The sequence below is a fragment of the Lutzomyia longipalpis genome, chromosome 1 (assembly GCF_024334085.1).
Source record: "Lutzomyia longipalpis isolate SR_M1_2022 chromosome 1, ASM2433408v1".
Taxonomy (NCBI): Eukaryota; Metazoa; Arthropoda; class Insecta; order Diptera; family Psychodidae; genus Lutzomyia; species Lutzomyia longipalpis.
The window spans coordinates 5,175,952-5,193,261 of NC_074707.1; the positions used below are offsets into that span (position 1 = coordinate 5,175,952).

The window sequence follows — 17,310 nt, forward strand, 5'->3', positions numbered from 1 at the left end:
TGAAATGATTTGTCGATGAATTAGATTTTCCGGAAGTTCTCCAAATTGAGATTTATTCAAACATAGTTAAAGAAGTTAAACAAACAAAGTTAAATGAATTTGATTTAAGTTTTTAAAGAAAATTTTTATACTTAGAAGACTTTATGGAGACAAATGAAATTAAAAGCTTTTCTCTAATATTTACAGGAGCTTAAAAAATATATAACAAAGTATTCTTCAAGCGACAGAATTTATATGTCACTGAATTATGGGAAATATTAAAAATAATACCTATATTTAAAAACAATAAAAGAAATTCTTAAAATTGTACTATCGGACGTAGCAGATAGAGTATCGCTCTCTAAAAAAAAATTTTTTGCTCTAATAAATGCTTTTGAAAGCTCTTGAAATTTAGCGTATTCCAAACCTCTATTAAAAACTAAATTAGGATTTTTGTATTGCTTTTATTGAATACAACTGTTATTGACTTTACATACAGTTTGTGCTACCTATTTGATAAGCTTTTTCAAGAGCTTTTATAAAATCTTTCCAAAAAGACTTGAGAGTTTCGAAAGCCTAAAAGTAGCAAACAATTTTTAAAGAATCGGATTTTAAGATGATAAAAAAAATTAATTAATGCAAAGAGTGGAAAGATTTATTGAGAGTGCCTCCATACACTCGTTTGTAGCGAGGATAATAAAGATTATTATTATTATTTATTGAGAGTTCATTTTTTCGCTAATCCAGTCAAGATAATGGCTCACGTTGACAAAGACACCGGTCTTTCCTGGTGATCCGCATGGAACCCAAGACCAGCTGGTAACTCCGTAAACCTGAACCTCTCCCTTGGCGCTCTTCTGCACAAGAGGACTTCCGGAATCACCGCTGCAGATGGCTTTAGAGCCATTAGGTTCTCCAGCACAGATGTTAGTCTTATCCATTGGAGTTCCTGGGTAGTCATTGAAGCATTTCTCAGATGGAAGAATTGGCAAATTAGCTTTAAGGAGTTTATCGGGATAAGTTGGAACGAAACCATTGGAAGTAGAGCCCCATCCGGTGATTGTAGCATGACCAGTTGGATAAGCTTGTCCAGTAGGCAGATGGAGATTAGAAACTTTCTCGTTCAGCTCAAATGGTTCAGTGACCTCAATGAGAGCAATATCATGTGGTCCAACGTCGCCATTGTACTTCTCATGAATAAAAGTCCTCTTTGGTGTCCTCCTCTGCTCAAACTCATCGGGATGTTTGATGCTGTGGGCTCCAGCAACGATCGCGGTGTCATGAGTGAAGGCAGCTACACAGTGACCAGCAGTTAAAACCCATCTCTCATTGATGAGAGCTCCACCACAGAAATGCGTAACTTTAGAATTATCATTCCATTGCAGAGAGATCTGAATTTAGGAAATAAAAAGAAAAAAAATAATTATATTAAGGTTTAAATTAGTATTTTAAAAATAAAACTCACCATGTATGGGAACTCATGGGGTTCAGTCTTTTCTCCGCCAACAATCTTATTCAGCGAAGCTGCTGAAGCTACAAGGGCAGATCCAAGAAGGACGACAGCGCACAGAAAGAACTTCATCTTAACAGGGGAGCTAATTTTCCAATAAACTTTCTCTGAGAAAGAGGAAATATAACTGATGCTCTCTGCATTATTTTCTTGAGCTTTTATATTAGAAGAAAATGTCTATAAGTGCCACTCAGGATCTCAAGTGTTTTGGGAAGTTCATGTGGGTGACCCACGTAGGAATCTCAAGATCATACTTGGGGTTCCCCTAGTGTTCGTACCCGTGCCAACCACTCCACGAAGTGTGTTCATTGTTCTAAAGCGGATTCTTCAATGAATTTTACAAAACTTAACTAAAAGATTAAATTTAAACTCAATACAGGGGCTCAACAGACGCTCTAGCAGATTTTCTTCAAGTGAGCTTTAATCGTTTAACTCGTGTGAGCAGCTTTGAAAGGAATTTTAATAATCCTGCCTCTCAATCTTTGGAAATTCCAGCTCATTTCGGATATCTAAGACAAAGGAAGTTTGAAAAAAAAATATTGCTTATATAAATAATATAATGAAAGCTTTTAAAGCTCTGGCATACGAACCACTTTCTAGAAAATACATTTGTTAATAAATTAGGTAAGTGAATTTAACGAAATTTTAGCATGATACAGGAATTTACGGCTTGTCTTCAATACTAAAAATTATCTAAAAAAAAAACATATAATTAGAATATTTTTTGAAAGCAACAGCTTTGATTTTACGTACATATATAGTCTAATTTTAATGATAATTAAATATGTAACACTCTAAAATTAATCCTACTGAAGCAATTATGCTTATTATGTAGATTAAAGAAAGAGAAAAAAAGTTCAGAGAATTGGGCCTAATTCAGCGACCAAGAAACTCTTGAAATCTTTAAATTTTGTACTGAAATTTCAAGATTTCAAGCGAATTTCAAGGGTTTCTTGGTCGCTGAATAAGGCCCAATATTTATTAAAAAAAAAGATTTTTATTTGCTCTTGAAAGCTCAAGAATCGTAGTAAAGCTTACTAAATTGCTGGATATTTCAAGAATTCTTCAAAAACTTAGTCAGAAATTTCCAGTCCTTCTTATTTTAATCATAAATTCGTTGAGGTTTCCAAAGAATTTTATTCCATGTTTGTTCTCTGCATAAGCTTCTCTAAAAGCTTTCCCGAAAGCCTCAATATTGCGAAAGATTTTCAAGGAAAAAGAACGGATTTTGAGGAGAAAAAATACATAATAAGTTAATGTATAGAAAAGAACATTTTATTGAGAATTCATTTTTTCGCTAATCCAGTCGAGGTAATGCATTACATTGACAAAGACACCGGTCTTTCCTGGTTCTCCACATGGTAGCCATGTCCAGCTGGTAACACCGTGCACTTGAATCTCTCCGCGAGCATTCTTCTGCACAAGAGGACTTCCGGAGTCACCGCTGCAAACAGCCTTGGAACCATTGGGCTCCCCAGCACAGATGTTAGTCTTATCCATTGGAGTGTCGATGTAGTCATTGAAGCATTTTTCCGAGGGAAGAATTGGTAGATTAGCTTTGAGAAGTTTATCGGGATATGATGGTGTGGAAGTATTGGAAATAGAGCCCCAGCCTGAGATGGTAGCATGACCAGTTGGGTAGTAAGCTTCACCAGTGGGCAGATGGAGATTAGAAACTTTCTCGTTCATCTCAAACGGTTCAGTGACCTCAATGAGAGCAATATCATGTGGTCCAACGTCGCCATTGTACTTCTCATGAATAAAAGTCCTCTTTGGTGTTCTCCTCTGCTCAAACTCATCGGGATGTTTGATGCTGTGGGCTCCAGCAACGATCGCGGTGTCATGAGTGAAGGCAGCTACACAGTGACCAGCAGTTAGAACCCAACGATCGTTGATGAGAGCTCCTCCGCAGAAATGTTTCATTAATGGGTTATCATTCCATTGCAGAGAGATCTTTAAATAAAGAAAAACAACCAAAATTAATAATTTAAATCAGTTTAATTTTCCTTTTAAAAAACTCACCATGTATGGGAACTCATGAGGCTTAGCCTTTTCTCCACCAACGATCTTGTTGAGGGATGCTGCTGAAGCCGCAAGGGCTGATCCAAGAAGGAAGACAGTGCACAGGAAGAACTTCATCTTTGCTGGGAAACTAACTGTTTCAGGGGTAGAAGAAACAATACTGGTGCTCTCTGAATTATTTTCCGGAGCTTTTATATCAAAAGAATAAGATTGATAAGGGAGCTTTCAAGTGCTTTGGGAAGTTCCGCACACGTGGGTGACCCACGCAGGAATTTCAAGATCATACACTTGGGGTTCTCCAAGTATTTGTATCTCGTGTACCTACTACTGAATTTTTCTTATATACAGGAATTTACAAATTGTTTTTAATACCTACAACAAGATAGTTCTTGAAAATAGTACGTTACGTTTTAAGTAGCTAGCGTACAACTAATCATTGAAAGTATATAGTATATTCTTGTTATGAAGTTTTAATGATTTTTTTTAAATAAATAAAATAGTTTATATAACTTTTTCCTCTAAAATTTGCTTAAAATGGTTGTGAGACATTCCAAATTTAAATTTTCTAGCATGTATTAGAAAAGAGCGGACCAAAAAAGTCACTTAAGACTTTGGAAAAAGCTCAAATATTACATTTCCCAAACAAATAAAGCTAAAGCTCATTTATTTTAAGCCATTTTTACTCTACAACTCTTTCTCAGAACATTTTGTTCCATCTAAGCTATGAAATATGATATTTTGAGTTTTTTTCCAAACCCTTAAGTGACTTATTTTGCCCTGCTCTCCCCTAATCAGAAGAATTATTGATTTTTTTTTATATTGAAAAGAACGTATTTTATCTCCAACAAGAGACAAGTTGATCATAACTTAAACTAGAAGAAAACTTTAAAATTGCTATACGAAAAAAAACTTCTCAATCAGTGAAGAAAATAAAACATTATTAAGCTTTTATTTAAAACATTATTTCAAATTTCCGTTCAAATTCCAGTGTTATCAGTAATCCATTTTAGGAAGAAGGATACATTGACAAAGGACGCTGTTCCATTCTTAGCTCCGCATGGATAAGTCCCTGAACTGACGACACCAATTTGAAAATCATTACCACGAGATGTTTTTTGCACAAAAGGACCCCCAGAATCTCCCCTGCAAATCGCCGAGTCATCGAGAGCACCAGCACAGATGTTGGCCAAATCCACTAAAGAATTCCCGGGGAAGTGAGAAGAACACCTTTCAGCCGGAAGAATGGGAAGGACTGTCTTCTGCAGGATGTCTGGATATTTCATCTGCGTAGTGTTGGAAATGGAGCCCCAGCCCATAACTGTTGCTTCCCCATGGGGATAGTAGGGCTTTCCCTTTGGAAGCTCGATGCTCTTGACATAGTTGTTGAGTGCAAAGGATTGATTGACCTGCACAAGAGCAATGTCATAAGGGGAGAGTTCTGTGTCGTAATCCTTATGGATGATGACTTGTTTGGCTTTCCTCCTTTGCTCATTGGCATTCTTTTTGGCTATATTATGAGCTCCTGCTACAATAATTGTTCCATTTATCCATTCTGTTTCGGAAGAGACGCAATGAGCAGCTGTAAGGATCCACTGATCACTAAGAATTGATCCTCCACAAAAATGATCATTCTTTACTCCATTTATTCTCTGAAATGAGATCTTTAAGCAAAAAAAATTCCGGATTAATTTAAATGTGATCCTTTTAATTGTTTTTTCATTAGTATACCCACAATGTAAGGAAATTCATGAGGAATTGCATTCTGTCCTCCAACAATCCTTGATCCTTTGGGCACCGCAAGAGCGCATCCAGCAATGAAAAGTAAACTCAAAATTGCCTTCATCTTGAATTATTATTTTTTAAGAGACTTTTCCTACCAACAGGAAGTGATTGAATGCCTTGCTTCAATGGCTTCTGTTGATTCTTATATGTACATACCTTATCTATCTCGAAGATAATATGCGATATCTTATCTCAGGGAATTTCTGATTGTCTTTTGCAACATTCTGTTACATACGTCAGCCTTAAGGAGCCTCGTTATTAAGTGGTTGCTTGTGCTAGAATGACTTAAACTTTACTATGAGTAATGATATTTATCAACCCATTAATCGTAAGAAATATTATTGTTTCGTTAAATTAAAGGATTTTTTTAATGGAAAAATGTCTTAAAAATCTCCATTTGAGATCCTGAAAATCAATTATTCATTCAAGAAATTCATTGTTAAAATTAACTTAAACTATAAGCCATAAAAAAATCAAGAAAAATTACGAATAAAAGAAATGAATTATCAGTTTTTTTTATATTTTATTTTCCAAGTTTCCCAAGAAAATTCTTATTGCGCCGGAAAATTTCATCGGCAGAAAACGGAATTTATTTGAAATATTTTTGATTTAAAATTGTCAGTTTTATGTTTATTTATCTCGCTCTCGCACACATAAATGCCTATACCCTGACCTATACAGGGCTATATACACTTGTGTGAAAAATAATAGCATAAACATTTCTTGAGATAATAATTTATTTTTGCTATTTTTTTAAAAAGTAATTCAATAAAAAACATTAGTTGATATTATTGATTTTAGAATTAAATTGATAAAAATTGTGAAATATATTAAATATGTTTTATTCATAAGATTTTTCTTCTAGTTCTTCCTGCACATCATTCAATTTTTAAAGTTTTTCTTTGAAATTTTTTATATTTAATTCTTCAGAAAAATCATTTTTGAATTTTATAGGCCTTGCTAGTTTTTTCCTGATCCTTGTTCTTCCTTAGAAATAAATAATATTAGATCAATTTCAATTTGTGCACAGTTTTTTTTTTAGTTTTCTGCTTCCGCAGAAAATAAGTCGATTTTTTTTACGTTCTGTTGATTTTTTTGCTCCTCTTTTTTTATGATTTTATTTCGTTCTAACCGCTTGACCATTTTATTAAATAAATCATTAAAAATTGTCTTACTTTTATTTAAAATTCAATTAAATCCTAAACAAAGAAGCCACAGAAAAACAAGAGAAAAAAATTATGTTATTCTCATACTTATGCTGCTCATGCTACTATTGTTGCGCACCTCATTGTACATTTTGCACATGACTATGCTACATATTGCTATCTCTCTCTGGCAAAGCAGTGTATGGTATAGTTTCGTTGACGCAATGGCAGCACGTTTTCCGTTCCTCCGCAAAATCGTAAGAAAATTTGCAAAATTATCACACCAATTGCATCTCATTAGCACACATTTGCACACCAAATGCCCCCTTATCAGTGTTTTGACTCAATTTGATTGTGTCGTGCCCCTGCCGCCCCTGGGAAGCCCCACGGAGGTCATCAACAGCCAAGTCCGCGGTTGCGGAGAATCTTCAGTAGAGCCAGAACTTTTGCAACAATTGCGCAAATCTTATGTAATCTCGTGGGGGGAAAAGTGCTGGGCTTAGTTGGGCAGGAGGGTAGAGGTGGAGTACATGTGGATGGCTTATCAGGGGGCGTGATTGTGTGTCAAGTGCTTTTGAGGTTGGCCTTGAAGGACACGACAAGGACACACTGGGGAAAATTGGGTCAATTTTCCGGACAGCGCCACTTTGCCACACTAATGAAAGATCTTTTTCGGGGTTTGTTTTTCAGGTCTCGGCAGCCCCGGCAGGTGCACGAGGACTCGCCTCAGGTGTCCAGAAAGTCACACTCATCCCAGGAGATGGAATCGGACCTGAAATCTCAGCGGCTGTCCAGAAGATCTTTGCAACAGCCAAAGTACCCATTGAATGGGAATCCGTCGACGTTACTCCAGTTCGGGTGAGTAGGCCATGATTTGCTCGTTTTGTGGGAGGAAGAGAATTAAAAAACAAATTCTTGTCTTGCAGTATCCGGACGGGAAATTTGGTATCCCACCGAAGGCAATTGAGAGTATCAATCGCAACAAGATTGGTCTCAAGGGGCCCCTGATGACACCCGTGGGCAAAGGGCATCGTTCCCTCAATCTTGCTCTGCGCAAGGAGTTCAATCTCTACGCAAACGTCCGGCCATGCCGCAGTCTCGAGGGGTGAGTTCAATCTTTCCCGGCTTTCCGGAAGATTTTCTCAAACTCAAATCATCTTCCTCTTTAGCTACAAAACCCTCTATGATGACGTGGACGTCGTGACAATCCGTGAGAACACCGAGGGCGAGTACTCTGGCATTGAGCACGAAATTGTGGATGGTGTGGTGCAGAGTATCAAGCTCATCACCGAAGAAGCCTCCAAGAGGGTAGCTGAATTCGCCTTCCAATATGCAAAGGACAATAATAGAACCAAAGTGACGGCTGTGCACAAGGCAAATATCATGTAAGTCAGTCCTCAAAGACCTTCCAAAAAATCCCAATTTCCCCCTTTTCCAGCTTCTGCCCAATTAATTTGCACTTCAAGGTAAATTTTCAATTCACAAAACGCTAATTCAGGTATTTTGTCACACAATTCAATCCCAAATTACTCCCCAAAATGTGACAAAATTCATTGATAATTTCCTGAGAAATTGTCCAGAAAATTCTTCTCCAAGTCTCCATTACCAAAGAGGCATTCCCACACAGATGAAGAATTTTCCAGGCAGGCAATTAATTTTATTGGATTTTCATGGAAATGCATGAGAATTTAATTAAATGAACGTAAATTCAATGAGAATTTGCATAAAAAGAACTCAGAGAGAGAATCTAATGAGAAATTATGCAATTAAAAGAATTAATTGGCCTCCAATGCGAAGAAAAATAGAAGCTTTTGCAGAAGATTTTTTTTAGAGAATTTGTAGTTTTTTAAAGGAAAAGGAGTTTATTCGTTTTGTATGGGTTATGGCCGAATTCGGCAAAACAATCGGGTGATACGAGTAATCTTGTAGAAAATTAAAGGAAAGATTTAGGAAATTACCAAAAACATTTTTTTTAATTTTCCGCTGGGATTAACTAGAAAAATTGTGCAGTTTTTCACGAAAATTGAAATAGTGACGTCACTTAGTAGCTGTGATTCTGATTTTATCTCTTTCAATGCATGATGCATAAAAATCGTTAAAAATCATCGATAAATCATTAGCACGAATGTTTCATGCATTTTAAGAGATAAAAAAATACAATTATGACGTCATTGTTTGTATTTTTGAGCACTTTATGGAAGACTATTTGGAGATTTCTTATTCTAAAGTGATAATCTATAAGATTCCGTATGTCCTGATTGTTTCCTTAAATAAGGGATTGTTTGATAGAAAACCGAATACACTCCTTTTGAGTTGATTCAAAAATTAGAATTAAAATATTTCTTTGCAATTTTAACGATCATTTTTTATTGCTTTTAATAATTTTCCGAAATTTTTTCGTATCATTTCCTAAAGAATAATTTCATTTTGAAAATGTTCTTCATTCAGAAAACTCACTTTCACAGTTTAATCACAGTTTAGATCACAGTTTCAGGATTTTTAATTAGAATTTGAATTTTCAAGTTCGACTGTAATTAGAAATTAATTTTAATGAATTATAAAGAGCTAAAGCAAGCTTAAAAAAATTAATTTTTTTTATTTTGATAAAAGATTAAACATTTTATTAATGACTTTATTGAATTTCTTTAATTTTTGCAATTTTATTATAAAGTTTTTTGTATTAGAAATTTTTTAGCGTTTTTTTTTTAATTTTGCGGTCTTTTTGTTCCAACTTAAAGATTTTCAGAATATATTTAAAAGGAGTTTATTCATCGATATATGATGAAAAACTTCTTCATTCGTGGAACTATTACAATACGTTTTTATCTTGAAAAAAGAATTTTAAAAAATCGCTTAAGAAAACCAAATTTTTCCACTGGGATCACTTAGAAAGATTGTCAGAAAATACCAAAAACCTTCTCCTTTTAAATATTTCAAAACATCGGAAGCATATTCCGATGAATAAACTCCTTTAAAATTCTATTAAACGCGAATAATCTTATTATAAATTTTTTTCTTAGTGATTTATTAGCTTTTCATTGAATTATTGCGATTATAATTAAATGTGTTTTTGTTAGGTTAATTTTTAGTGATTTTTATTTTTCTTTTGCGATCTTTTTATCTCTCAATTTTATGATTTTCGGAATCAATTTTTTACCTATTTTAAGTTTTATTTAACGCGAATAATTTGAGATTTTTTTCTCATAAATTCCTTGTAAAATCGTCTAAAGAAAATTAAAAAGAAAAATTCTTTGTCCTTAATCATACAAAAAACCTTAATGCTTTAAGTTCCTTAAAAGTTCCTTTATCCTTGAAATTCCTCTCACATTGAAAAAAAAACTTACCTTTCATTGCGCTTAGGCGTATGTCTGATGGGCTTTTCCTGCGAATGTGTCGTGAGAGCGCTGAAAAGTATCCGGATGTGAAATTTGAGGAGCGCTACTTGGACACGGTGTGCCTCAACATGGTGCAGGATCCACGTAAGTACGATGTGTTGGTGATGCCGAATCTCTACGGTGACATCCTGTCGGATATGTGTGCGGGTCTCGTGGGTGGTTTGGGGCTCACACCATCCGGCAATATTGGTCTCAATGGGGCGCTCTTTGAGTCCGTGCACGGCACAGCGCCCGATATTGCGGGAAAGGATCTCGCCAATCCCACTGCCCTACTCCTGTCGGCCGTAATGATGCTGCGCCACATGAATCTGAACACTCAGGCGGATGCCATCCAACGGGCGGCCTTTGAGGTCATCAAGGAGGGCAAATACCTCACGGGCGACCTTGGGGGGAAGGCCAAGTGCTCAGAGTTCACAAATGAGATCTGCGCAAAGCTCTAAAATGTTCTCAATTACATACATTGTTTAGTTACCAAGCAAAAGATGAGAGAATTTATTCGGCGTAACGTCCACGAGTATTATAATTTGATTAGCAAAATAGAGAGAGAAAAAAAAGGAATTTCTTTTGAGATTTTTTTGTTGTTGTCTAGTAAATGAAAAGCAATTTTAATTTATCCATCCTTCATTGGAAAACATCTCATATTTTTTTTCTTGATTTTATTTTAAAATAAATCAAAATTATTCTCTCATTGCAAAAATTATTGTTTGAACGAAAAGAAAAAAAATTCTTTGCAACTCTTTGAATTGATTTTTTTTCTCAGTGTTTTCTTTGCAAAAGTTGCAAGAATTGTTGGCAATCTATAAAATAGCAACAACAAATGAAAATATTTTAAAATGTAAGAGAGAAAAAATAATAAATTTGACGGCTTTAGATAGATACTTAAAAAGAAGAAGAATAAAATCAAATTGTTATTTATTGATTTTACAATTAATTCTATAAAATAAAATAGAAAATATTATGTAATAAATTATATTAGCTCCGTGACACAAAAAAATAAATAAAATAAATCATATTTATGCCAAAAATCATATAATAATTTCGAAGAAAAAATAAAAGAATGGTTTTAAAGTCCAACAGAGTTTTTTTTTTGAGGAATAAATTGACAAAGAGTCTTCCCGCGCCCTCCTCTTGGCATCAAATGGGTTATCTCTTTGAGGAAATGTAAACAATAAATCACATCGCTGTGTCTCTTCCTCACAGCATCTTTCTTTATCGTCCATTTGGGTCTTTTTTTTTCTCCGTTAAGAACAGAAATGTTTCATAAAAGGTCATGACTTCCTTTCCCCCTCCCGCACACGTTCACACGCAAAACAACTCTCAAAAGACACTAAATTATCCCACCACAAGATTCTCTAACTAATTTATTTACCCCACATAAGCAAAAACCGAGAGAGAAAAATTAATATTATTTATATCACAGGATTTTTCTTCTTCTTCTATTTACCCCACCATCTCTCAGGGGGCAAAGAGCATGCGGGGGAAGAGAGAAGATGAAGCTTAGTGGAGAAATGCGCGCAATTAAAGTTCTATGGAAGAGAATTTGAATATTTTTCGGGTGGAAATGTTTTTTGTGAGAAAAGAACCACCAATAATCTCACGCTTTTGCTGCCTTTTAGTATCAATTCTATTTATACAGTGTCACGCAAAGTTGTTGAGATCACCTTGCGCCCCATATGAATTATTTATTCTTCTCTATTGAGCATTAATACAGCATACAGTACATGGGCGAAATATTACGCAAAGTCTTGAAGATTAATTTAAACTTTTTTTGGTTAAAAATTGAAGATACAGTCATGGAAAAAATAAGACTGTTTACATACTTGCAAAGGGATTTTCACGGTTTATTAATAAAAAATATTTTCCATTTTCAGTTTTTCTTTCTTTAAACCAGAGAAATCAGTATTTCATCGGTCGACTATCTGCAGATGTAATGCTGATTTGTCTGCAGATGAACTACTGATTTGTCTGCTTTCAGAAAAAAGCGACTCACTGAAAACGGAAGATCTTCTTCTTCTTCTTCTTTTTAAATTTTTCAGGGCCGGACGTCATTTCGAAATCCAAACAGCCCAAAACGGAAGATAATTCCAAGTAATAAACTCTTGTAACTGGGACACCTCGCTGTTGGTTCAACACGTACGCCGCCTTATGGAAACTCAGGGAAACAACACACGTCAATTGACATTCATCATCGGTCAACCATAGAATCAAATAAATCGAAAATAATGCCAGGGAAATTTCTTATATTTTATATTAATTAAATTCTGTAATTCCTTACTTATTATTGTACACATGAATTAGAATTAGTGTGAAGTGTGAGTGCAATACGAAAAATTGGTTACTTGCGACCCGGACACCATCATACTAACGCTTATTCATGAAGGTAAAAGAAAGACGTCATTCACACTGATAAGACGTACTAATTCATTCATTCTTCTTACATACAAAATTACCAAAGGTATGAAAGAACTTGGAAAATTCTTTTGTAAATAAAACAGTCTCAATATTATATTTCTCGGTTGAGGTATCAACAAACTTTCAGGAAAAGAGCACTTCGACATCAACTTTCCAATAAGAATCAAGACGTTCTCGTGGCCGGTCTACATTTAAAACTTCAGTTTTTTTTTTCTCCGAGACTCCGAAAGGACAGTGGTGATTGAAGAGACCATCCAAGTCATGAGAATTCTTCTATTAATTAAATTGAATTACATCGAAGGGAATCGATGCGAGAGTATTAGCTGAATTACAGAAAATCAGATTCTCTAACAAGAGAAATTTATAGAGTTCAAAGCATGACAAAATTCAGAAACAAAGAAGGGCGACTATTTGAAAATGAAGTGAAGGAAAGTCGGATTTTCCCTTGACCGAAAATCCGACTTTCCTTCACTTCATTAAAAAAAAATCATACTGTAGTCCTAATTTTTTCCAGACCCTAGTCTCATGGCTAGCCGGAAATTGCTGGAACAATACCGAGGACCGTACGTGATCAAGGTGATGGATAATGACCGCTATCTGGTGGTGGACACTCCTACCACGCAGCTCTCTAACAAGCCATTTGAGTCCGTATATGTATCGGTTAAAATTAAGCCCTAGGCTGACAGGGGAGAGCGGGAAGCGGCGGAGTATGATGACCAAGAAACTGAAGATGTGTAAAAGAAATAAACCCTTTTCATGTATTTTGAAATAAAAGGTGAAGTTAACTGTACATCTTCTGGGTACGTTAATAGTGCGTGGGACTTTAGGTCTGAGTCATTATAACCCCTGTCATTTTCTCGAGAAAACCCTAAATCGAATAAAAGGAAAAAAAATGGAAAATTCTCGTGGGGTTAGCCTCTTGTGAGGGGGGTGTCGCTATTTTGGCACAAGCATTTTTCCTTAGGAGGGTACTTGATGTCAAGGTGGCGGGGAATTATTCTTCTAATCGAATTTGTCGCGTTGGGACTTGGGAGCGCATGTGGGGCATTTAGTTAGCTGCGCCCTACCGCTCAAATTGAATTTTGGTAGCCAATCTTAAATTGGACTACAATACGTCGTAAAAGAAATCAGTTCATCTTGTTACGGTTGCAAAATTAAAAAAAAAAAAAAAACTACCACTACGGTCGTAGGTGTCGTTGTGGTGTTTTTTTTTACAGAAATAAAAACTGGAGCCGGAAGGACTGTATGTGGGTGATGTATTGGTTTGTCCAATATTTACATAAATTCAGTACAATTTTAATTTTCTATCTCATTCATCCTCATTAAATATACTGGTAAATATGTTAGGTTAGAAATCCGAATAAATATTGGACAAACCAATAAAATCACAAAAGTGTATTACAAAAGTGAATCACATAAGTGAATCACAAAAGTGAATCACAAAAGTGAATCAAATCAATCGTGAATGCGCCAATATTTTACGAGCAGTTTTTCACGTGAAAAAACTTCAATTAACTCAAAATAACATCGACACCCCCGAAGATTATGAACCATACTCCTGTGTTAAAAAATAGGAATATGGTTCATAATCTTCGGGCGTGAAGAACTAATGTAGTGAACGACTTCTTACGATAGCGCACGTTAATTCCTCTCCAAAGCGTTGACAAGTGCATTTAGTCGCCCTGTAACATACTATGGTGACAGAAATACTGTCAAATTTGAAGGATCCATTCTAGAAAAAGTTCCAAAAAATAAAACTAATTAACAAAAGGTAGAATTTTCAGAAGTGGGGTTCGAACCCACGCCCACAGAAGTGGACCGTGTTGATCAATCCGTATTGAACAACTATCGCTATGAATGTGGACACTCCAGCAACACAACTTACCCAACGACCCTTCCACGGAGTCTATACGGCCGATCAGCTGAAGATATGGGGAGATCAGTCAGCAATGGAGAATGAAGCTCTCGGGGAAGATGGAGATATTAATTAATTTTACTTTATGTCAAGTTGGGCTGTTGCGCTGAGAGTAAGCGCACGCCACCGTAGGCTGAGCTTCTCCACCACATGAAAAAGGGCGACAGTCCCAGCCGGTGTGTGTATATATGTGTATGTGAAATAAATAATTGTGCTTACAGAATAAAATTAAATATAAGAATATTTATTCTTCATACCTGCTTCTGAAATTGCGACCAGGTACTGTTGCTTAAAGGAATAATTGCACACCGAAGGAATATTAAACAAAAGCGACTTTTTTTGCTCTTTCATTGACCAAAAAATGCTCCATAAAGTGAATAAATATGGGGAAAATATTTAGTTGAATGTTTACTCTGCCCCAAAAATAAACCTCCCACACAAACACTCACGAAACCAAATAGCTCCATTGAGAAGTAATAAAAGGATTAAGAAGAATTTAAATAGAATTCCTCTGAATTATTGCTTCGATGGGAAGAAAAAAGACGAAATTTTTCGGAATTTATCTTCTTTATTTCCTTTCTCATTTATTCTTTCACTTTAAAATACGATTTTTTGGATTTCTTTTTCCTATTACATTTTTTTTATTCTCTTTTAGTGTTTTAGAACAACTTTTTTGAAAAAATTGTTTTGAGAAATTTTCAGTGGAAATTTTTAATTTTTGGGGGATTTTCTTGATTTTTTTCTTTTAAATTTTATTTTCTGATATCATGTTTTTATTTTTAATTGATTAAATATATTTTTTGTCAATTTCTATTTTATTTTTTCGGTGAAAGCCATTAAATACGTTTCTGTCTGTCCTTTAAATACAATGCTAATGTTTTGTTTTGTTTTTTATTCAATAACTTGACACTATAAGAAATTTTACGTTTTAAATATTTTTTTTAATAAACTTTGAAAGCTATTTTATTGGATTCTCTCCACCATTTTCCGATATATTCTTTTGCAATCAAGTCCAAATGATTTTTACCTCAAATTGCCATCTCTGGATTTTAATCCGTCTCAAGTCACTTTATCAAAAAACATTTTCGTATTAGAATTTTAGAAATTCTCTTTACCACAGTCTTAAAAATTCCATTTTTAATGTATTTTACTTTGCCCATCAAATTGCATTTTTATTTCTCTTAAAACCTTTTTTTTTTGCCATTCCTTCCCCAAATTCTAAACCACAATGAAAAAAAATTGATCTAAATAAGAGAAATAAAAATCAGAAATTGCTTATGCAGATCACTCAGTGATCTCATTCTAAATCTTGATCTAATCTGTTGATTTTATTTTTTTAATTTCTTCATTTTAATAATTTTCTTATCTAAGGAAATATGTATAGTTTTTTTTGTATTTGTGTCTTTTTTCATTCTTAAATCATTAACCATAGGTTATACTGATGAAAAGTTTATACCTTGCGCCCATTTAAACCATCAATCCTTAATTTTTTCAAATTATTTTCTTGATTTTCTTCCCATTTTCTCACCATTTTTCTTTTAAATTTATTATATTTGGCAAATTTTACTCCTTTGGCTACATTTTTGATCTTATTACAATTTTTTTAATTCACCATTTAACACGTTATACAAATTGTTGTGAAATATTATTTAATAATTAATTAAATTCTACTAAAATAAGTTAAGATTTAGGAGCCAAAAATAACATTTCACCACTATTGCAAGAATTTTCACATTTTCTTGCGCCACAGTCTTTCGCAGGTCCTTTCAACATTTAATAAAAAATAAAAAATAAAATGAAGGAGCTGCTTCCTTTTTTTCTTTATTTTCCCTCCACGCATAAATAAAAAAAAAGTCGTGGAGAAAAGTTGAGCAATGCCTCCCACGCACGTTTATTTGGAACTTTCTGCCCAAAAACTTTGACTAGCATGTTTGATTTATTTGTTGCGAATTTTTCTTCACATTGAAAATGAAGAAAAATCCAAAAATAAAAAAATCCGCGGGGCAACTTTTTAAACAACACAAAAGAAGTAAATAAAACTTCCAGTTTTATGTGGGTCCAGAGTTGCTTGCTGCCGGATCTGTGTCCAATTTGTCATGGATAAGCGTCGAAAGTGTCTCGAGGCTTTCGCGCACCTACAATTGAGATGTTTAAGAGTTATTCTGTGTTAATTGCTTTTGCAAAGAATTCTCAGACGGAGAGAGAAGATAATTCGTTTTTATTTACCTTTACAATTTGATCTAAATTGGAATTTAGCATCTTTTGCGCCTCCTCCAGACTCTTTGACTGCAGCTCCTTCTGCCATCGTAAGACCTCAGCATAGAGCTCTTTGTCATCCTTGCTGCCAGTCTATGTAGGCAAAAAAGAATTAAAAAAATTAGATTTCTTTTATTCTTTGTTTTGTATTCATAACAAAGTCACGATGAATCAATCTCTGTAGGAAAAATGATTAGAAAGAAGGAAGGCGCCACATCTCTCATTTTTTCCTACCCTGAGAGACTCCCTGATTACGCAATAAGACTTGAGAGAGAGAGTTTATCAACAAACTCAATACTTTATTTACAAATTATTTAAATCCAAAATGGTGTTTCATGCTCTGTTGAGTTTCCTTATCAAATGCCTCAGATCGCATGAATCTAGCTTAAAACCCTAATTTATTTTCATTGTAATTCATATTCTCGCTTTGTTTTTCACATATAACATCGATTTTACACGCAGAAGGAGGAAGTAAAAACACAAATCTTGATACAATGTGGCGTAGAAGAGTCAAATGGGGTAAATTGGAGGGGATTCTTATCTGATTTCTTTTACACTAAAAAATGCTCAAAATATTTAATTTGCAATTAAAATCGTGAAGAGATTGAAAAAAAAAACAACACGGATTAAGATTTTTTCTGTGAAAATATTATAGGAAAATTCGTGGAAAAAATAGAAAAATTCATAAAAGAATTTTCTTGATGTTCTTGTTAGAAATTTTAGGAATTCCGTTTAACACGCGATTAGTTTATAATAATTGTGCGTTGAAATTTCTGTTAAAAAAATCATATAAAATATAGAGTGCATTTATAAAAGGCTTACAGTAGATTGGGGTGAATTTGGACAAGAATTGTTATCAATAATTTCTTTAACACTTACTATAGGACCGAACAC

The 17,310-nt window shown here is 34.4% G+C and overlaps 5 protein-coding genes across 6 annotated transcripts in view; 1 reads left to right on the top strand and 4 right to left on the bottom strand.

Moving 5' to 3' along the window:
• The window catches only part of LOC129786719 (glutamate-rich protein 2), an 871,459-nt gene that overhangs the window by 330,000 nt on the left and 524,149 nt on the right, over positions 1-17,310 (bottom strand). The window lies entirely within an intron of this gene.
• Positions 613-5,376, bottom strand: LOC129786861 (transmembrane protease serine 9-like). The gene is made up of 6 exons (XM_055822110.1): positions 5,244-5,376; positions 4,491-5,172; positions 3,512-3,699; positions 2,813-3,442; positions 1,445-1,666; positions 613-1,370 (listed from the first exon to the last, which is right to left on the bottom strand). Exons 1-6 carry the CDS (start codon positions 5,352-5,354, stop codon positions 696-698), a joined length of 2,508 nt encoding a protein of 835 aa, XP_055678085.1. The 5' UTR covers positions 5,355-5,376; the 3' UTR covers positions 613-695.
• Positions 2,743-3,671, bottom strand: LOC129786707 (trypsin-1-like). The gene is made up of 2 exons (XM_055821893.1): positions 3,512-3,671; positions 2,743-3,442 (listed from the first exon to the last, which is right to left on the bottom strand). Exons 1-2 carry the CDS (start codon positions 3,626-3,628, stop codon positions 2,765-2,767), a joined length of 795 nt encoding a protein of 264 aa, XP_055677868.1. The 5' UTR covers positions 3,629-3,671; the 3' UTR covers positions 2,743-2,764.
• LOC129786688 (probable isocitrate dehydrogenase [NAD] subunit alpha, mitochondrial) lies at positions 6,611-10,907 on the top strand. The gene is made up of 5 exons (XM_055821862.1): positions 6,611-6,695; positions 7,129-7,296; positions 7,365-7,543; positions 7,608-7,823; positions 9,799-10,907. Exons 1-5 carry the CDS (start codon positions 6,663-6,665, stop codon positions 10,271-10,273), a joined length of 1,071 nt encoding a protein of 356 aa, XP_055677837.1. The 5' UTR covers positions 6,611-6,662; the 3' UTR covers positions 10,274-10,907.
• Positions 14,709-17,310, bottom strand: part of LOC129786659 (uncharacterized) — a 40,715-nt gene continuing 38,113 nt past the window's right edge. For both annotated transcript variants that reach the window (XM_055821813.1, XM_055821812.1), the window contains 2 exons: positions 16,387-16,509; positions 14,709-16,295 (listed from right to left, as the gene is read on the bottom strand). In XM_055821813.1, coding sequence (XP_055677788.1) covers positions 16,209-16,295; positions 16,387-16,509 — 210 coding nt within the window. In that variant the 3' untranslated portion in view covers positions 14,709-16,208. The remainder of the gene's footprint in view (positions 16,296-16,386; positions 16,510-17,310) is intronic.